The sequence below is a fragment of the Poromitra crassiceps genome (assembly GCF_964638095.1).
Source record: "Poromitra crassiceps genome assembly, chromosome: 2".
NCBI classification, from domain to species: domain Eukaryota; kingdom Metazoa; phylum Chordata; class Actinopteri; order Beryciformes; family Melamphaidae; genus Poromitra; species Poromitra crassiceps.
Genome location: NC_139624.1, coordinates 87,103,007 through 87,125,114, shown reverse-complemented (window position 1 = coordinate 87,125,114; position 22,108 = coordinate 87,103,007). Strand labels below are relative to the sequence as shown.

At 45.4% G+C, this 22,108-nt stretch overlaps 1 protein-coding gene across 1 annotated transcript in view; it reads left to right on the top strand.

The window, feature by feature from the left end:
- plxdc2b (plexin domain containing 2b) overlaps positions 1-22,108 on the top strand; it is a gene marked incomplete at its 5' end in the record, with an annotated part of 167,527 nt that overhangs the window by 99,320 nt on the left and 46,099 nt on the right. The window contains one exon of the mRNA XM_083658283.1: positions 21,275-21,397. Within this exon, the coding sequence (XP_083514409.1) occupies positions 21,275-21,397 (123 nt within the window). The remainder of the gene's footprint in view (positions 1-21,274; positions 21,398-22,108) is intronic.

Genomic DNA, 22,108 nt, shown 5'->3' with positions numbered 1-22,108 from the left:
GCCTGTATGGTTTTTGGGGACGATGGGCGCAGGGTTACGTTGCGACCTAACCCGGCGTACCAGCCCAGGAATATTAATGCCAGCTATAGGTCTATGGTTATAGACTTATCAGCATTCTGTCCCCCGCCGTTCAGTTCGGGTGAGGAGAGACGTTTGCACATGCTGTGCCCCGTAAGGGCGCTCTCGGCCTATGTGGCCAGGACGCGTTCATTACGCATTACAGATCAGCTGTTGGTTTGCTTTGGGCAAAGGGCCCAGGGCGGACCCCTTTCCAAGGATCGCTTATCGCACTGGATAGTGGAGGCGATCGCGTTGGCATACTCTGCCGTGGGCAAGGTTCCCCCGGAGGGTATCAAGGCGCATTCGACGCGAGGTGTTGCGACATCCTCTGCGTTGTTGCGTGGTGTGTCGGTGGAGGACATGTGTGCCGCGGCCTCATGGTCCTCTCATCACACTTTTGTCAGGTACTACAGTCTCGACGTGTCCGGTTCGCAGTTCGCGCACGCGGTGCTGTCGGTGGCAAGAAAGTAGTATCGTTGCCACTCTAATATGTCATTCGGTTAGGCATAAACGTTGCCATATGGCCGTGGTTCACCGGTGCCTTTCGGGTCGCCCTGTGGGTGCTCCCGGCAGCAAGGTCGGTTGAATTGAGGCACTAGTGAGAGCTTGAGTTCGAAACAAAGTAAAACGTTAGGGTTGTGCTACAACCCAGGTTTTACGAGTGAGAACGAGAGCTCTCACTACCCAGCCTTGCTGTGTCGATGCGTCACGGGGTGCGTCGGATCTCAGCGGGCTGGAAGAAATTAGAGTGATTATCCCTGGGCTGACAGGACGTGACGTAGTCACGTGGATCCGTGTCAGCCCCAGGGGGTACCACGCCACCTACGGGTGGCTGGTCGGTTTTAATGAAAAGTAATTTTGGAGCAAAATGACAGTCTTCCATAGGGCTGTGTCGCAGCGTTGTAGGCACTAGTGAGAGCTCTCGTTCTCACTCGTAAAACCTGGGTTGTAGCACAACCCTAACGTTTTATTGCTATAGGGTTTTTTGGGGGGGGTGTAATAAGGTTTGTAAAATGAGTTTGGCGTACAGAGGCATTTATGCACTGGAGAATACAAAGTGTGTGTGTGTGTGTGTGTGTGTGTGTGTGTGTGTGTGTGTGTGTGTGTGTGTGTGTGTGTGTGTGTGTGTGTGTGTGTGAGACATATAGCTCCATAGAGACCTCGCTCCTGAATACAACAAAGGGCCAAACGAGTTATTTATTGAGCCGTATTTGCTGTGAAATTCCAGACCAGGCCAAAAGAAGCGACTGAGAGGTTTTGAAAAGCCTCGTCTGGCACAAACCACAGTACAAAACCACCAACAACACTCAGCCCTACTGGCTAGGCACTCAGCCTGGTACAAGCCCATTAACTGCTCTCACCTCCGCGGGAGAGTCTGCTAGACTGGTGAGGGGAAAAACCCCAAACCACTCCTAACACTCAGCAGCACCGTCCACACCAGAGTTTACTGGAAGAGAAGCCAGACCTGTATGGGTTTGGACTGGAAACAAGAGTGTCCCTGCCAAGAGTCCTAGTACACTCTGATAGAGACATGCAAGAGGAGGGGGGTATAAGAAGAATGATGAGGCACTTAGAAGTCCTAACATGCTGTGATCCTCTCTCTCTGTGATATGAGCTGTGATCCTCTCTCTCTCTCTCTCTCTCTCTGATATGAGCTGTGCTCCTCTCTCTCTCTCTCTCTGATATAAGCTGTGATTCTCTCTCTCTCTCTCTCTCTCTGTGATATGGGCTGTGATCCTCTCTCTCTCGCTCTGATATGAGCTGTGATCCTCTCTCTCTCTCTCTCTGATATGGGCTGTGATCCTCTCTCTCTCTCTCTCTCTCTCTCTCTGTGATATGAGCTGTGATCCTCTCTCTCTCTCTCTCTGATATGAGCTGTGATCCTCTCTCTCTCTCTCTCTCTCTGTGATATGAGCTGTGATCCTCTCTCTCTCTCTCTCTCTCTGATATGGGCTGTGATCCTCTCTCTCGCTCTCTGATATGAGCTGTGATCCCCTCTCTCTCTCTCTCTCTCTGTGATATGAGCTGTGATCCTCTCTCTCTCTCTCTCTCTGTGATATGGGCTGTGATCCTCTCTCTCTCTCTCTGATATGAGCTGTGATCCTCTCTCTCTCTCTCTCTGATATGAGCTGTGATCCTCTCTCTCTCTCTCTCTCTCTCTGTGATATGAGCTGTGATCCTCTCTCTCTCTCTCTCTCTGATATGGGCTGTGATCCTCTCTCTCGCTCTCTGATATGAGCTCTCTCTCTCTCTGTGATATGAGCTGTGATCCTCTCTCTCGCTCTCTGATATGAGCTGTGATCCTCTCTCTCTCTCTCTCTCTGATATGGGCTGTGATCCTCTCTCTCGCTCTCTGATATGAGCTGTGATCCTCTCTCTCTCTCTCTCTCTGATATGGGCTGTGATCCTCTCTCTCGCTCTCTGATATGAGCTGTGATCCTCTCTCTCTCTCTCTGATATGAGCTGTGATCCTCTCTCTCTCTCTCTGTGTGATATGAGCTGTGATCCTCTCTCTCTCTCTCTGTGTGATATGAGCTGTGATCCTCTCTCTCTCTCTCTGATATGGGCTGTGATCCTCTCTCTCTCTCTCTCTCTGATATGAGCTGTGATCCTCTCTCTCTCTCTCTGATATGGGCTGTGATCCTCTCTCTCTCTCTCTCTCTCTCTGTGTGATATGAGCTGTGATCCTCTCTCTCTCTCTCTCTCTGATATGGGCTGTGATCCTCTCTCTCTCTCTCTCTGTGATATGGGCTGTGATCCTCTCTCTCTCTCTCTCTCTCTCTGTGATATGAGCTGTGATCCTCTCTCTCTCTCTCTCTGATATGGGCTGTGATCCTCTCTCTCTCTCTCTCTCTGATATGGGCTGTGATCCTCTCTCTCTCTCTCTCTGTGATATGAGCTGTGATCCTTTCTCTCTCTCTCTCTCTGATATGGGCTGTGATCCTCTCCCTCTCTCTCTGATATGGGCACGTATGTGTGGGTTAGACACGTGACAAAGCCGACGTGTTTGCCAGAGTGTACGAGGCAATTTTCCACTTGAGTCTTGACGGCAATACCGCAACACCCCAACCGGCTATTATCACATCAAAGACTAAAGCCCAACTCTTACCCAACTATTTCAGCCATGGCTGGGCTGTGTTTGCCTGCCACTGTAATAATAAAGAAATAAACCGCTGCGTCTCATATCATCATTATCATCACAATGTGTAATTTTCCCACTTGATTCCTGATCGGTGGCCATGTACACGGTGCGTGAGAGCTTAGCTTGCTGGTTGTCTTGGCTAGGTTTGCTCTAGCGCGGAGCGGGCTGGATGCTATAGCAATGATGGGGGACGAATTGGCTCATGGGCTGCTTGCAGCTACCGCCGAGGAGATAACGAGAATTTGCATTCCTGCAGACAGAGATGGAGGGATGAGGAGAGGGTAAACGGAGGACGAGGCAGCTATCTGTCGTTCGCAGGCCGCAGAGCTTTGTCTCTGCGACGCCTTCCAAATACCCCTCCATTTCAGGGTCGGCTCATCCTCCTCTCCTCCCCATTGTCTTTCACAGCTGTCAGCAAGTCACTGCTTTCACTCTGGCCAGGATTTTCCTTTTTTGCTAGCCACCCTGGAACTCTGGAAGGAGAAGAACGATGTGACAAAAGAGCTGTGGAGTAATGTGAAGCTCAGGGACAGCACAGCAGCCTATGTTCACACACCAGAAACCAACAGTGTCAGACAGCAAGATGGCAGCTCACATCCATGTTAGAAGTCCACAAGAAAAGACCTGACCCAACATGACTCCATAACACGATAGGCCTTGTCACAAGATGGCAAGATGTTTGTGGTTAATAGAGAGAGTCTGGTCAGTGTGGAGTGTGTATGTGTGTGTGTGTGTGTGTGTGTGTGTGTGTGTGTGTGTGTGTGTGTGTGTGTGTGGAGTTTGGGGATGTCAGTGGTGAAAAGTGATACATGCTCTGACCACCCCCAGCTGTGTGCGGAGACCCAGCTCTGTGTGGAGACCCAGCTGTGTGTTACTGGGCCAGCTGTCAAACCTCCCACCAGCCTCCTGTCAAAGCGTCTTTACCCAAGAACACACACACACACACACACACACACACACACACACACACACACACACACACACGAAACACACACATGCTTTTGAAGATCATTTTACAATTAATTTCTTAAACATTTCTTGGAGGTCTCAAGGACCTCCATGGAGGTCTAGTTGAATAACAAAGAAAACTTTTTTGTTTGTTTTTGTGTCATAGTTTTTTTTCTTTCTTTTTTTACAAATTAAAGTCTCGATATTGTGGTACAATTGATTTGCAACCCCAAGAATTGATACATTATAACTAAATCAATCTAAGGAAGCAATTATACCCAAGTGCATAAGGTGCGAGTCAGAGGGAGAAAGAGAGACAAAGAGAGACACAGAGATAGTGTAAGTGAGGTGAGTGAATGTGAGAAATCACCACCATCCCCTTTTATTCTTATTTTGGCGACATCTTTGTTTCTCAGCACCCATTGCTGTGGTGTTTCTGCACTGTGGTGTTTCTGCACTGTGGTGTTTCTGCACTGCAATTCCCACAAATCACCTGTCAAACAGCGGGTCCAGTAATGTGACATCTTTTTTCTTGGATGCTCTGTGGATGAAGTTTGAGTTTCTGTAGGTGGCGCACTTTTCGTTGTCTGTTCATCATGGTGGCTATCACTGCTGATGCTAAATACTGTACTCACTTCTTCTTATTCCAAACAAACCCAAAACAGAAAGTGCATCAGTGCTTTCATGATCTGGCAGAATCACTGTTGTTTTGTATCAGTCAGCAGTAGAGTGAAGTCAAACACACATTTAATTTAGATGAGAATGTTGCCGATTAATACTTTATATAGAGAAAAATAGTGAGTGTGAGTGCGAGGCCAGTCCTGGCTGTTCCTGGCCACAGGACAACTATGATAAACTAGAACATCTCCAGTGAATTATGGTGCTTTCACATTGGGGACGATTGCTGTCATTCCATTCCGTGCCAGAGTACCATTGCCCCCCTCCCCTCTCCCCCGCTGGTCAGCTTTCACATTACAACATTTCTTCGGCACTTGGGAACGGAACGGAACACTTGCAGAGTACACTTGCGGCATCAACTACGCCTGGAGTGTATCCTCGCCCGTGTCTTGTCTATGTGGTTCGGTACGGTTGGCATTCACATTAGCAAGTGTTCCATCCCCAGGCACGCCAAAGCTTTCCCCAGACCACCTTTTCAAGTGGACCCTGTCACGGTACGCTGTTCCGTGCTTGGGCACGGAATGCATTCACACTCACGAAACGAACCGCATCTGGGGTCAATTTGGGGACAATTGTGCTCGGTTCCACACCCGGGTCCCCAGTGAGAACGCCCCCTTAAACACAGCTCAGTATGAGGCCACAAAGAACTTGTCTAAACACAATTTCCACTAAAGGGAAACCCACGCTTTAGTCCAGTGCGACTGCTAATTCCTGCTTGTGTCTTCCTTGGTGATATACCGCCTGGCACTTTTGGATAGCGGCACGTATAAACACACCTGATCAAGAAAAAAATTCTCTTATGTCTTTTATCCCTCCCAGCCATTAACAGTTTGAAGCTCTCTCTCCCTCCTGCCACCTTCAAACCCAACCCCCCCCCCCCCCCCAAACTAAACCCAACACCCCCCCCCCCCCCCCAAACTCCTCTCCATTATTTTGTCTGCTCTTTCTTTCTGTATCCATTGTTTCCCCCTGAATACCTCCCTGCTCTTCCGTCCGGTTTCCCTCTGCTGTAAGTGATGGATGTAATGAATGAAGCAGCTCTCTATTGAATGCCCCCATGGCTCTCTGCTCTTTAGTGTATTGAGAGGCTGTCCAATTTTCTAGACTGTCAGATAAGTTATATTGTGTTTGCAAGAGGTGGCTGGAAAAGCACTATGGAGAATGCAAAGACAAATGAAAACCCTAGGCCCGTAGAGCATTGTGTGTGTGTGTGTGTGTGTGTGTGTGTGTGTGTGTGTGTGTGTGTGTGTGTGTGTGTGTGTGTGTGTGTGCGTGTGCGTGTGCGTGTGCGTGTGCGTGTGCGTGCGTGCATGCGTGCGTGCTTGAGCACGCACGTGTTTTTACTTAAAGTCGAGCTGAACCCAAAAATGACTTTTCTTTTCTTTTAGTTCAAATACCTGGGTATGCACTGCAGTGCACCTATTTAATGATGTATGCAAAACAAATCACAAACATCTAACTCCTTTAGTTTTTCACACTTTTTCACATCAAAAGTTCATTTTTCAAGATTTCATTGATAACACTAATCTACAGTTTGCTGACTAGTACTACCAAATTTCTACCCCATTTCAACCAATCATATCACAACATGCAGCTGTCAATCAAATCTTCATTTGATAATTAATTAAACTAATTTTCTCTTCCAAATGAAGTAGAAAATGGCGCCTAGTGCCTGTCATCTGGCAGAATTCCTATCCCATAAACTAACTACTAACTTGGCCAATTGCATGAAACATGAACAAAAAACAAAAACTATAATCTCTAAGAATGCAAAGAAATGTAACTGGCTCGTTAAAACGCGCATTCCAGGAATATCGTATTGATCGTATCGTATAGAAATAGCGTAAAAGGCGCGCGCGTGTTAGTCAGGGGTCTCCCCTCGGAGATTTCAGGCGGGCGGGCAGCACCCATGCATCGGATTGTCCGCTCGCTCTGCATGAAGCAAGTGGCTGCCTGGTACTCCGCAGATCCCACTCGCGTAGCACGACAACACGCTGAATCCCACTCGATTTGGGGGTGGAACACGCCATGATTGACCAATGCCAAAGCCAGTCGACAGAATTGTCAAATCAAATCATCGACACGTATATGGTCCGCCTCTCAATTTGTTTTCCGTCTCCGACGCTCGTGCTATTGCATTCGCCTCCGGTTCACTTCGACTTTAAGTTGAATTTGGGATTTGGGGACACACACCCAACTTAAGACCAGGCGATTGGGGACAGTGGGCCCAATTGGTAGCAAAATCTGTGTCCCCAGTTGGTAAAAGGCAGATTTTAGGGTCAGTGGTTAAGGTTAGGTTAGGGTCACACAGGACGCCGAAGCAACGCTCAACCTACGCTGTACCTACGCTGTACCCACAAGTTTCATTTAGGCGTCCTTGTTAACACATTCACTGCCAGCCGTTTTTTTTTTTACTGTAGGTAGCTTCTGCCAGAGGGTTTTTTTGAGGATTCTGGCTCATCTTTCAAGACCCGAGGATTCTTTTCTGCTAAGATTTTGTGAACACAAAATATCTCAAAAGAACTAATAGAATGTGTGCTTTCTCTGTCTAAAAGAGTTAGTTTGTAGAGTTAGTAGTTATGTAGGCATTAGCACTTGAATACAGCATGGTTTCAGCGTCTGAAAATTTATTCTGAGATAAATGGCTTTTTGTGAAATTCGATAGAACAGTCACTTTAACCATTCATTTTTGGCATCAGTAAGACGTCAGACATCTAAACAATAGTTTTGAACAGTAATTTCCTCCATAACAGCAGGAAACACCCCTCTCCTTCAAACTCCTCCCTCCGTGTGTGTTCTTCTTGGCTGCAGCGGGCGTGTCACAAGCTCGTTTCTGTTGCTGCTGTAACCTCGCGTCACCAGGCTCACTGCTTTGCTGGTGCTGCTCCTGTCTGCTGGCGGCCGCTGGGCAAGTCTGGATGGGCTCGCTCGTTTCTTGGGGTTCTGAGAGCTTTGATGAAGCTTTTGCGATTCTGGTCTTATTTATGCTGCGTGTGTCAAAGTGTGTTCCACCCGTAATCTATTGTGCAAATTTGCAAAACCCCACCGCCAGCTCCCAAGCGCGAAAGCATTTTCGCCAATCCATTTTCATGAGAATGGCTTCCTCACACTGCTTTTTGCTTGCCTTCCTCTAGAATGGAGAGCACTGTCGCCACTTAGTGGGTCGGTGGAATGGGTTGTACACGTTCGGTGGCTCCAATATTTTTATAGGAGACGTGGGGGGCATTGATCCACGTCCCACCGTCAAATTTTTTTTTTTTTTTTTTGACGTCTCAACTCGTCATTGGCAGTCAACCGTTGGATTTTTTTTGACGAGTCAACTCGCCATTGGCAGTGAACGTGTTAACACACGTGCGTGCCTGTTTGTGTTTGTGTGTGTGTGTGTGTGTGTGTGTGTATCTGTGTGTGTGCATGCCTGTGTGTTTGGTTGGGTCTTTTCTTGATGCTTTTTCAGAGATTGAAAGGGAAAATAGCGACGTGGGCAAAACAAGGCAAGAGAAAGAGTGAGAGAGATCAAAAGGTGCTTGAGCCGATGTTGGGTAAACACCAGATGAGATGGAATGCGGCGACTGATTCAGAGGAAGTCATTTGTGTCGGACTCGCTCGACTGTGTGCCGCCAGCATCAGATAAAGGATGAGGAAGGGCCGACGCGGCACCGCACACGTGCTGCCTGCAGCAGCTGCACCAGCAGTGCTACAGTCTACATGTTTCATATATATACTTGCTCTTTCCAGTTACAATAGGCTTACTGTGATTCTGCCTTTAGCCAGGTAGACGCAACAACCCTGGCTCTTTCTCTCCTCCACTGCAAATAATTACCCATCTTAATAATTCATTAAGTCTATTACTGTGTCCTTACATCATACATTTCTTAAAAAGAGTGGCGGGGGGGGGGGGGGGGGGAGGGGGGATCTGCCAGTGGGGTTAATCATTTTTTACTTGTTGCCAATGCAAATCAACTTGTTTCAAGAATTTTGTAGAATCAGGTATCAGGTCAGGTGTCAGGAGTCAAGATCACAGATACAAGCAGCCAAAATGGGTTTCCTCAGGTCAGGAGGTGGTGCATCTCCCCTAGGTTAGGGACGAGGTGAGAAGCTCAGATCCCCCGTGAGGGACTCAGAGTAGAGCTGCTTCTTTGCATATAGTAGGCAGTTGAGGTGGTTAGTAAGAAGGCCTCCTGGTCATAGGCAGTTGAGGTGGTTAGTAAGAAGGCCTCCTGGTTATATAGTAGGCAGTTGAGATGGTTAGTAAGAAGGCCTCCTGGTCATATAGTAGGCAGTTGAGGTGGTTAGTAAGAAGGCCTCCTGGTTATATAGTAGGCAGTTGAGGTGGTTAGTAAGAAGGCCTCCTGGTTATATAGTAGGCAGTTGAGGTGGTTAGTAAGAAGGCCTCCTGGTTATATAGTAGGCAGTTGAGATGGTTAGTAAGAAGGCCTCCTGGTCATATAGTAGGCAGTTGAGATGGTTAGTAAGAAGGCCTCCTGGTTATATAGTAGGCAGTTGAGGTGGTTAGTAAGAAGGCCTCCTGGTTATATAGTAGGCAGTTGAGGTGGTTAGTAAGAAGGCCTCCTGGTTATATAGTAGGCAGTTGAGATGGTTAGTAAGAAGGCCTCCTGGTTATATAGTAGGCAGTTGAGGTGGTTAGTAAGAAGGCCTCCTGGTTATATAGTAGGCAGTTGAGATGGTTAGTAAGAAGGCCTCCTGGTCATATAGTAGGCAGTTGAGGTGGTTAGTAAGAAGGCATCCTGGTCATATAGTAGGCAGTTGAGGTGGTTAGTAAGAAGGCATCCTGGTCATATAGTAGGCAGTTGAGGTGGTTAGTAAGAAGGCCTCCTGGTCATATAGTAGGCAGTTGAGGTGGTTAGTAAGAAGGCATCCTGGTCATATAGTAGGCAGTTGAGATGGTTAGTAAGAAGGCCTCCTGGTCATATAGTAGGCAGTTGAGGTGGTTAGTAAGAAGGCATCCTGGTCATATAGTAGGCAGTTGAGGTGGTTAGTAAGAAGGCCTCCTGGTCATATAGTAGGCAGTTGAGGTGGTTAGTAAGAAGGCCTCCTGGTCATATAGTAGGCAGTTGAGGTGGTTAGTAAGAAGGCCTCTTGGTCATATAGTAGGCAGTTGAGGTGGTTAGTAAGAAGGCCTCTTGGTCATATAGTAGGCAGTTGAGGTGGTTAGTAAGAAGGCCTCCTGGTCATATAGTAGGCAGTTGAGGTGGTTAGTAAGAAGGCCTCCTGGTCATATAGTAGGCAGTTGAGGTGGTTAGTAAGAAGGCATCCTGGTCATATAGTAGGCAGTTGAGGTGGTTAGTAAGAAGGCCTCCTGGTCATATAGTAGGCAGTTGAGGTGGTTAGTAAGAAGGCCTCCTGGTCATATAGTAGGCAGTTGACGTGGTTAGTAAGAAGGCCTCCTGGTTATATAGTAGGCAGTTGAGATGGTTAGTAAGAAGGCCTCCTGGTCATATAGTAGGCAGTTGAGATGGTTAGTAAGAAGGCCTCCTGGTCATATAGTAGGCAGTTGAGGTGGTTAGTAAGAAGGCCTCCTGGTCATATAGTAGGCAGTTGAGGTGGTTAGTAAGAAGGCCTCCTGGTTATATAGTAGGCAGTTGAGATGGTTAGTAAGAAGGCCTCCTGGTCATATAGTAGGCAGTTGAGATGGTTAGTAAGAAGGCCTCCTGGTCATATAGTAGGCAGTTGAGGTGGTTAGTAAGAAGGCCTCCTGGTCATATAGTAGGCAGTTGAGGTGGTTAGTAAGAAGGCCTCCTGGTTATATAGTAGGCAGTTGAGATGGTTAGTAAGAAGGCCTCCTGGTCATATAGTAGGCAGTTGAGATGGTTAGTAAGAAGGCCTCCTGGTCATATAGTAGGCAGTTGAGATGGTTAGTAAGAAGGCCTCCTGGTCATATAGTAGGCAGTTGAGGTGGTTAGTAAGAAGGCCTCCTGGTCATATAGTAGGCAGTTGAGATGGTTAGTAAGAAGGCCTCCTGGTCATATAGTAGGCAGTTGAGGTGGTTAGTAAGAAGGCCTCCTGGTCATATAGTAGGCAGTTGAGATGGTTAGTAAGAAGGCCTCCTGGTCATATAGTAGGCAGTTGAGATGGTTAGTAAGAAGGCCTCCTGGTCATATAGTAGGCAGTTGAGGTGGTTAGTAAGAAGGCCTCCTGGTCATATAGTAGGCAGTTGAGATGGTTAGTAAGAAGGCCTCCTGGTCATATAGTAGGCAGTTGAGGTGGTTAGTAAGAAGGCCTCCTGGTCATATAGTAGGCAGTTGAGGTGGTTAGTAAGAAGGCCTCCTGGTCATATAGTAGGCAGTTGAGATGGTTAGTAAGAAGGCCTCCTGGTCATATAGTAGGCAGTTGAGGTGGTTAGTAAGAAGGCCTCCTGGTTATATAGTAGGCAGTTGAGATGGTTAGTAAGAAGGCCTCCTGGTTATATAGTAGGCAGTTGAGATGGTTAGTAAGAAGGCCTCCTGGTTATATAGTAGGCAGTTGAGATGGTTAGTAAGAAGGCCTCCTGGTCATATAGTAGGCAGTTGAGGTGGTTAGTAAGAAGGCCTCCTGGTTATATAGTAGGCAGTTGAGATGGTTAGTAAGAAGGCCTCCTGGTCATATAGTAGGCAGTTGAGATGGTTAGTAAGAAGGCCTCCTGGTCATATAGTAGGCAGTTGAGGTGGTTAGTAAGAAGGCCTCCTGGTTATATAGTAGGCAGTTGAGATGGTTAGTAAGAAGGCCTCCTGGTCATATAGTAGGCAGTTGAGATGGTTAGTAAGAAGGCCTCCTGGTCATATAGTAGGCAGTTGAGATGGTTAGTAAGAAGGCCTCCTGGTTATATAGTAGGCAGTTGAGGTGGTTAGTAAGAAGGCCTCCTGGTCATATAGTAGGCAGTTGAGGTGGTTAGTAAGAAGGCCTCCTGGTTATATAGTAGGCAGTTGAGATGGTTAGTAAGAAGGCCTCCTGGTCATATAGTAGGCAGTTGAGATGGTTAGTAAGAAGGCCTCCTGGTCATATAGTAGGCAGTTGAGGTGGTTAGTAAGAAGGCCTCCTGGTCATATAGTAGGCAGTTGAGGTGGTTAGTAAGAAGGCCTCCTGGTTATATAGTAGGCAGTTGAGATGGTTAGTAAGAAGGCCTCCTGGTCATATAGTAGGCAGTTGAGATGGTTAGTAAGAAGGCCTCCTGGTCATATAGTAGGCAGTTGAGGTGGTTAGTAAGAAGGCCTCCTGGTCATATAGTAGGCAGTTGAGGTGGTTAGTAAGAAGGCCTCCTGGTTATATAGTAGGCAGTTGAGATGGTTAGTAAGAAGGCCTCCTGGTCATATAGTAGGCAGTTGAGATGGTTAGTAAGAAGGCCTCCTGGTCATATAGTAGGCAGTTGAGATGGTTAGTAAGAAGGCCTCCTGGTCATATAGTAGGCAGTTGAGGTGGTTAGTAAGAAGGCCTCCTGGTCATATAGTAGGCAGTTGAGATGGTTAGTAAGAAGGCCTCCTGGTCATATAGTAGGCAGTTGAGGTGGTTAGTAAGAAGGCCTCCTGGTCATATAGTAGGCAGTTGAGATGGTTAGTAAGAAGGCCTCCTGGTCATATAGTAGGCAGTTGAGATGGTTAGTAAGAAGGCCTCCTGGTCATATAGTAGGCAGTTGAGGTGGTTAGTAAGAAGGCCTCCTGGTCATATAGTAGGCAGTTGAGATGGTTAGTAAGAAGGCCTCCTGGTCATATAGTAGGCAGTTGAGGTGGTTAGTAAGAAGGCCTCCTGGTCATATAGTAGGCAGTTGAGGTGGTTAGTAAGAAGGCCTCCTGGTCATATAGTAGGCAGTTGAGATGGTTAGTAAGAAGGCCTCCTGGTCATATAGTAGGCAGTTGAGATGGTTAGTAAGAAGGCCTCCTGGTCATATAGTAGGCAGTTGAGGTGGTTAGTAAGAAGGCCTCCTGGTCATATAGTAGGCAGTTGAGATGGTTAGTAAGAAGGCCTCCTGGTTATATAGTAGGCAGTTGAGATGGTTAGTAAGAAGGCCTCCTGGTCATATAGTAGGCAGTTGAGGTGGTTAGTAAGAAGGCCTCCTGGTCATATAGTAGGCAGTTGAGATGGTTAGTAAGAAGGCCTCCTGGTCATATAGTAGGCAGTTGAGGTGGTTAGTAAGAAGGCCTCCTGGTCATATAGTAGGCAGTTGAGGTGGTTAGTAAGAAGGCCTCCTGGTCATATAGTAGGCAGTTGAGATGGTTAGTAAGAAGGCCTCCTGGTCATATAGTAGGCAGTTGAGGTGGTTAGTAAGAAGGCCTCCTGGTCATATAGTAGGCAGTTGAGGTGGTTAGTAAGAAGGCCTCCTGGTCATATAGTAGGCAGTTGAGATGGTTAGTAAGAAGGCCTCCTGGTCATATAGTAGGCAGTTGAGGTGGTTAGTAAGAAGGCCTCCTGGTCATATAGTAGGCAGTTGAGGTGGTTAGTAAGAAGGCCTCCTGGTCATATAGTAGGCAGTTGAGGTGGTTAGTAAGAAGGCCTCCTGGTCATATAGTAGGCAGTTGAGGTGGTTAGTAAGAAGGCCTCCTGGTCATATAGTAGGCAGTTGAGGTGGTTAGTAAGAAGGCCTCCTGGTCATATAGTAGGCAGTTGAGATGGTTAGTAAGAAGGCCTCCTGGTCATATAGTAGGCAGTTGAGGTGGTTAGTAAGAAGGCCTCCTGGTCATATAGTAGGCAGTTGAGATGGTTAGTAAGAAGGCCTCCTGGTCATATAGTAGGCAGTTGAGGTGGTTAGTAAGAAGGCCTCCTGGTCATATAGTAGGCAGTTGAGGTGGTTAGTAAGAAGGCCTCCTGGTCATATAGTAGGCAGTTGAGGTGGTTAGTAAGAAGGCCTCCTGGTCATATAGTAGGCAGTTGAGGTGGTTAGTAAGAAGGCCTCCTGGTCATATAGTAGGCAGTTGAGGTGGTTAGTAAGAAGGCCTCCTGGTCATATAGTAGGCAGTTGAGATGGTTAGTAAGAAGGCCTCCTGGTCATATAGTAGGCAGTTGAGGTGGTTAGTAAGAAGGCCTCCTGGTCATATAGTAGGCAGTTGAGGTGGTTAGTAAGAAGGCCTCCTGGTCATATAGTAGGCAGTTGAGGTGGTTAGTAAGAAGGCCTCCTGGTCATATAGTAGGCAGTTGAGGTGGTTAGTAAGAAGGCCTCCTGGTCATATAGTAGGCAGTTGAGATGGTTAGTAAGAAGGCCTCCTGGTCATATAGTAGGCAGTTGAGATGGTTAGTAAGAAGGCCTCCTGGTCATATAGTAGGCAGTTGAGGTGGTTAGTAAGAAGGCCTCCTGGTCATACGCTTAGTTCACACAGGGAACCTACGCCTTGCCTTGCCTCAACCCACGCCTACGCCTGCAGACCTTGAGCTTGGCGTGAACCTATTACACGCTTTTGCGATCACACCGCACGCCTTTGCACGCTGAACCTGGAGCCGAGTCACAAGCGCCTCTCCTCTCTCCCGACTGTATTTTTTCACGTGTGGTCCCGAATTATCATGGGTAGGTAAAATAAATCTGATAGGCTATATTTAATGTTCTATTGATGCTGGATATGTATAACCAGGTCTGACTCTGACATTTTAGACAGGTAATCTTGCAAGAATATGTGCTGGCACAACAACATTGTCCATCTTGCTTCTTCGGTCGCTATTCTCTCTCCTGAAAATTTGTTTGCCAACGGGGAGAAAGCCCCACGTGATAGCCACACGTCAATCTCTCTCTCTCTCTCTCTCTCTCTACTCAACACTGTTGTAGTAACTCCATTTTATTTTGAAATTCAGTTGACTTTGCCATTTCCCACGGATATTGTCGCGTTTTTCTTTCATGGATTGACAGAAGAAGCCTGCCTGCACGCACCTAGTCGGCTTGAAAATAGAACTCACGCCTAAACGATAAAATCGGCAAGGCACAGGCAAGGCGTGGGCACACGCAGGGTTCACGCTCAGGCGCCCTGTGTACACAGCCTCGTTGACTAAAACGGACGCCTATTTAAAGGCGTGGGTAATCATCAAGACGACCACAATGGAAATAAGTCCTGGACTTCATTGTGTTTATCCTCAATTGTTTTTTTTAACCATCTGTTTTCTATGTACACTGTTGTGTTATTTACAATCCAATAAACTAAAATAAAATAAACCTGACGCTGACAGATGGTTTGTTTCACAGAAGCATCAGGGAACTCGGTCTTTCAAACTGGTTAAAAAGGGCTGGCACTTAAACAACAGGTGATTGGATGGACCATCTGTCTATCACCATCTATCATAAGCTAACCAGAGCCATTGAGAGAAGAAGAGAGGTCTCAATGGCTCTGTAGCTAACTTCTACCAGTTAGGACCACCACCTCCTACCTCCGACGCTGATTGCTCCGAAACCAATAGACTGGATTTGGTTCTTGTGTGAATCCAGTTCGTAACCTTGAATCCAGTTCCTAACCTTGAATCCAGATCCTAACCTTGCGAGGCGCAAAGGAACGGCTACCTTCACAATCCCACTCCCACCCTCTGAGGTTCGAATATGAGCTGCTTCCTTCTGGGCTCCGCCTTCGTGCCCCCATAGTTAACACGTTCACTGCCATTGACGAGATATCTCGGCTTACAAAATCCAACGGTTGACTGCCAATGACGAGATATCTCGGCTTAAAAAAAAAAAATTTGACGGTGGGACGTGGATCAACGCTCCCCACGTCTCCTATAAAAATATTGGAGCCACCGAACGTGTACAACCCATTCCACCGACCCACTAAGTGGCGACAGTGCTCTCCAAACTAGAAAAAGCAGAGCCAAAACTGCAGGGGAACGCGCGATGAAACCATTCTCATACTGTAGAATGGATTGGCGAAAACGCTTTCGCTTTCGCGCTGATTGCTGGTGGTGAGGGATTGCAAATTTGCATAATAGATTACGGGTGGAACACACTTTGAAACACGCAGCATAAATAAGACCAGAATCGCAAAAGCTTCATCAAAGCTCTCAACCGAAACTCCAAGAAACGAGCGAGCCCATCCAGACTTGCCCAACGGCCGCCAGCAGACAGGAGCAGCAGCAAAGCAGTGAGCCTGGTGACGCGAGGTTACAGCAGCAACAGAAACGAGCTTGTGACACGCCCGCTGCAGCCAAGAAGAACACACATGGAGGGAGGAGTTTGAAGGAGAGGGGTGTTTCCTGCTGTTATGGAGGAAATTACTGTTCAAAACTATTGTTTAGATGTCTGACGTCTTACTGATGCCAAAAATGAATGGTTAAAGTGACTGTTCTATCGAATTTCACAAAAAGCTATTTATCTCAGCTTAAATTTTCAGACGCTGAAACCATGCTGTATTCAAGTGCTAATGCCTACATAACTACTAACTCTACAAACTAACTATTTTAGACAGAGAAAGCACACATTCTATTAGTTCTTTTTAGATATTTTGTGTTCACAAAATCTTAGCAGAAAAGAATCCTCAGGTCTTGAAAGATGAGCCAGAATCCTCAAAAAAAAACTCTGGCAGAAGCTACCTACAGTAAAAAAAAAACGGCTGGCAGTGAATGTGTTAAAAAGAACAGATACAGAAATTCCTTTGTGCCTGTCTCTATCAGAGCGTTGAACGCTGCTGGGGTACAAATGTAATGTCTCCCCATCTGCCGTTGCTGTTATTTTGTTATTTATTTATTTTATCCTTTTATTCTTTTATTCTTTTATCTTTTTTTATTCTTAGGGGTACAGTACAGTATATCTGTATTATATACTTTGTCTGCCCTTTGGTCTGGACTGAGGTTTTTTCTTTTGTGCTTTAATACAATGATACATTGTAGCTCTTTCTTGTGATATAAATGTGCTGCTGTGAGCGAACTGCACTTTGCTACTATGCACTTTATATCTCTACTGTGCACTTTAGATCGTTGCTACAGTACTGTTGTCATTTGCACTTTAACTATTGTGTTGCACTTTAAACTGCTGCTCTAGACTGTTTTTACAATGTTTTTTTTTGTGTCTTATTTGTTTTTATGTATGTATTTCGTACTACGCTTTCTGCAATCCAATTTGCCCTTTTGGGACACTTAATAAATCTTGAATCTTGAATCTTGAATCACTCCGGATAAGCGGCTGATGGATGGATGGTGTCATTTTCTTGATAGTAGGCTAGTGCAGTGATCTGCCTTATTCAGACTTTCATTTGTAGACATTTCTTGAAAGAAGCCAAGGGAAACAAGTGGCGTTATCTCACCTCATTGCCAGCATTTCCTTCTTGGTTTAAGAAGAATCAGATTTGAAGGTGAGAATATCAGACTAAATGACACTTTTTCTATCCTCTTCACATCCACATGCCATAATATAACTATGGCTTTCTATGCTTTTATCTACTCTGTGTATGTGTGTGTGTGTGTGTGTGTGTGTGTGTGTGTGTGTGTGTGTGTGTGTGTGTGTGTGTGTGTGTGTGTGTGTGTGTGTGTGTGTGTGTGTGCGTGCGTGTGCGTGCGTGCGTGCGTGCGCGCGCGTGCGTGTGTGTGTAATGGAAGCGTTGTGAGTGTGTACGTTTTTAGTACAGGCTGCCCCCGCGGGAATAAAACGAAGCCTATGCTGGCAGCTCTGCCCATTGAGCCATACAGGACCATGTCCCTTATCTTGTTCGCCTTCTTCCAGGTAGAGTGCTCTACAGGCGAGAAACAAACCAGATAAAGTGGTGTCTCCCCTCCTCTCTTCTCCTCCTCTCTGTAAGCTGTGTGTGCCAGAGGTCATTCTGAGCAGTGAGGTCTTGAAATAGATTGATTCAACACATGCTCTGCTCCTTGCCTCCAATGTGATCGATGTGTTTTTATTGCCGTTCTGATGTATGTGAAGACAGGGTGACAGGAAATGAGAGTCCATTGGCTCCGACTCAGTGAGACCTTTCCCCAAAATTCGCTTTTTTCGTTTTGCTCAGCAAAGTTTTTCACACGGCATTTTATACATTTCTCTTGAGTGTCCTTGTGAGCAGAATGTTCAGTTCACTAGAGAGTTGTTTGACTTCCTTTCTTTGTGTTGATTGATGGCTTTAGTGTAATATGATACACACACCCATAGGCACCCTGTTATCTGAATCTTCAGATAACAGCTGACTGCTATTCTTTGTTGTCACCAGTGTACATTTTTATGTGAAGAGCGTTCCCTTGTGATGAATAGTAGGCATTTTTCTCCTTCTCTGGACTCCATTAATAACCACGTACAGGCTGCTTAATGATGGTGTAGTTTGTGTTGATTGAGCGTGTCTCTCTCAGCAGATACTAGATCTATACGTGTCTCTCTGAGCAGATACTAACACATGCTCTGCTCCTTGCCTCCAATGTGATCGATGTGTTTTTATTGCCGTTCTGATGTATGTGAAGACAGGGTGACAGGAAATGAGAGTCCATTGGCTCCGACTCAGTGAGACCTTTCCCCAAAATTCGCTTTTTTCGTTTTGCTCAGCAAAGTTTTTCACACGGCATTTTATACATTTCTCTTGAGTGTCCTTGTGAGCAGAATGTTCAGTTCACTAGAGAGTTGTTTGACTTCCTTTCTTTGTGTTGATTGATGGCTTTAGTGTAATATGATACACACACCCATAGGCACCCATGATGCCTATGGGTGCTTCTTCCGGTGTAATAGACAAAAAAAAAAAAAAAAAAACGTGTATGAGGGTTTTACAGCAGAGCCATTCTGCTCTACAGCCGTGTCATTCGGGTGCTGGGATAACGTAATGCATTATGGGTAGTCGGCTACTGTGGCTAATGCTAGCGGCTAGTGTAATAGTTACTTTACATGGCAGTAAAACGCCACTGAATGACCAAATTGATTTAACTATTAACCATTTCAAGTAACACTGTTTCCATACGGATGCCCAGCGTTGGTTAGTTGTTTATAACGTGACTATATTTATAACTTTTATAACGTACTCCAGTTTCCGGTTTATAATTCAGGTCTGCAGCCGAGTATAACGTGTATATACGAGTATAATGTGTGGTGGGTCTACCATTAGGCATACATCAAGATCCCAGACAATATCAATACAGATTTTTGTCAATCTATACCAATTTATTATTGATTTTCATTTTTGTGTGTGTCCTTAAAGCAATACAACAAGTATGCTAGTGTGTTGCAATCATTTCACTTGTTTCGGTTCTTTAATAATGTTTTAAGAATCTTTTTGATACAAGTGGCAATTGGAAAGCCATTGAAAAATGACAGATCGGTTCACTTCATGATTTTGTTACTTTATTCGAAAATTCTTCAGACAAGTTGATTTGCATGGAGTGATGTCATATAAGTGAAATGATGTCATCTTGTTGGCAGAGTTTAACATCTTAAAAGACAAACATGATTTTAAGACAATAATAAATGTTTTGCAATTCAGGCAAAACCAGAGTAGGACGAATCTTCAGTGAATCTTCAGATAACAGCTGACTGCTATTCTTTGTTGTCACCAGTGTACATTTTTATGTGAAGAGCGTTCCCTTGTGATGAATAGTAGGCATTTTTCTCCTTCTCTGGACTCCATTAATAACCACGTACAGGCTGCTTAATGATGGTGTAGTTTGTGTTGATTGAGCGTGTCTCTCTCAGCAGATACTAGATCTATACGTGTCTCTCTGAGCAGATACTAGATCTATAGGTGTCTCTCTCAGCAGATACTAGATCTATACGTGTCTCTCTCAGCAGATACTAGATCTACAGGTGTCTCTCTCAGCAGATACTAGATCTATACGTGTCTCTCTCAGCAGATACTAGATCTATACGTGTCTCTCTCAGCAGATACTAGATCTATACGTGTCTCTCTCAGCAGATACTAGATCTATACGTGTCTCTCTCAGCAGATACAAGATCTATACGTGTCTCTCCCAGCAGATACTAGATCTACTGTATATGTGTCTCTCTCAGCAGATACTAGATCTATACGTGTCTCTCTCAGCAGATACTAGATCTATACGTGTCTCTCTCAGCAGATACTAGATCTATATGTGTCTCTCTCAGCAGATACTAGATCTATACGAGGGATCAGCCCAGCAGCATTTTGCTAAACAAACCGTGTTTCCGCAGGAAAACGGCAATGGGACCTTATGGAGCTGCCTTGAATGTCTCACTCTAGGCCCGGTTATGTTGTTTACGACATGCATAGATTATACATCAGACTCTTGATCTACTTCAAAATATAAGCGATGTCATGTATAGTTTTTGAGATATGAACGTTTGTTTGGCACAACTCATACTAGTTAACTGCCGTGCTTCCGTGGGATTTGCAGTGTAATGACGTCACGCTGATTCCTCGTATTGGTGCTTTAGTGAAGGTGAAGGTGAAGGTGAAGGGACACATAAATAGCCAAGTTAACTGACTTTTTGTTGTCATACTCTTTTGTTGGCATACATTGATAATGTTGTCAAATGAAAACTCATACACACAAACATACACAAACACAGAGCATGTAGTGGACACCAGTAGAGTAAAGGTGGGAATCACCAGAGGCCCCACGATACAATATTATTGCTATTTTAAACATTTCGCCATATGCTGAGTATTGCGATAATATTGTATATATTGCGATATATTGCGATTTATTACCTTTTTTCAACTGAAAATTATGTCCCCAAAGGAAAACTCATAGGTAGGACATAGGGGTGGGAGTCACCAGAGACCCCAGGATACAATATTATCACGATACTTAAGTCATGATACGACATTATTGCAATTTTAAAAGATGGATACTTGGCGTCCGTGCATTGATACAATATTGCCAATTTGCCACGCAAAATATTGCGATACTTCTCGACTACTATACTATTGACCCCTACAGTAGAGTGTGTGAGTTTGACAGGGACAGCAATAGGAAGTCCCACAGCCTCATGGCATGTTAGACTCCAAGATGTAAGTGACTGCACACTCAGCATGCTTTGAAGATATGCTCGCAACAGGATAAGCTAATTAAGCAGCCTGTGGCGCTGGGCCAGCAAGAGAGAGAGACAGAGAGAGAGAGAGAGAGAGAGAGAGATGATTGGTGCGGGTTAATGAGTGGATTTTAACATTGGACCTGGGGCAGACATGATATTGTCCTCTTACAAGATACGGGGTAACAGCTAGACAGAGAGGAAGCAAGGGGGGAAGGAAGTTAGGGTGTGTTTTATGAGTCCTTAAAGGAGAAATCCACCCTAAAACATTTGATCCGTGTTAACAGTTATTGGTGATGTACCTTGCATTTCTGGGCCTGTTTTGTATTTTGGTGGTGTATTTTTTTTATTCTAATGGATAATTTGCCAAATATAGATGACATCCAGAATAGAAGAGGCAGAGAGATCAGTCTCTCCACTGACGGCAGCCTCAATAGACCAGAAAGTAAATCCCAACGCTTCAAGACAAAATAACTACTGGAACATCACATACACTATCTTACAGTATATCCAAGAGTGTATTTTTCCTTTAGATGACTTATGTAGAGTTACATGCTGTGTTTTCTCCTGTTCTCCCTCAGGCTTCATCTATACGGGTGATGTGGTCCACCGGATGCTAACAGCTACACAGTACATCGCTCCCCTAATGGCCAACTTTGACCCAAGTGTCTCCAGAAACTCCACGGTCATCTACTTTGACAATGGTAACAGCAGCATACTGCTAATATTGTGTTGGTTCCTCCTATTTCTATTCATAGAGTTTAGCTTCCAATCCTCTGCTAATGAACAGAGTTCATACATTATATGGAGAGTTTCATTTCTAAATGAGATACGGCATTTAAAAGTTGGACATCAATTTACACAAAATGGTTGTCCAGAAATTAAAGAACATTTGCTCGCCCGCCCTGCACCTCGCCGAGTTGGCCCTGCCGTGAGGACAATGCCTCCTTGCAAGAGCGCGGGAAGGTGGGTGCTAAGGGTGCGGCAGCACCCCCTGGTGGCAATATATGGAATTTTCGAAATTGTTGGATTTGGCTCTACTTTGTTTCTGTGCATGAGTCTGTGCTGTGTAGTGGATATCTTCTCCATAGACGATCTTTGCTCAACGCAGTGGTTCTTGGGTAAAAATAGGATCCACACAATGTGAAGAGTGCTCTCCGGGAAATGCTGAAGTTTTGTTTACTTAGCTTCACGTTGAAACTAGTGTTTACATAGCTGTGTTTACTTTGTTCACGGATTCAGAGACAAAAATTACGACTCTGCAAAAAAAGAAAGAGAAGATGGGAGGAATAGCAGGTAGGCTATCACTGTCCCTGATTCCTGAGGGTAAATTGAGTAATGCTGCAGAGAAGAGGAGAAGATACTGAATAATGACATCACAACAGTATAATCCTAATGTTAATTTAAAATGTAAT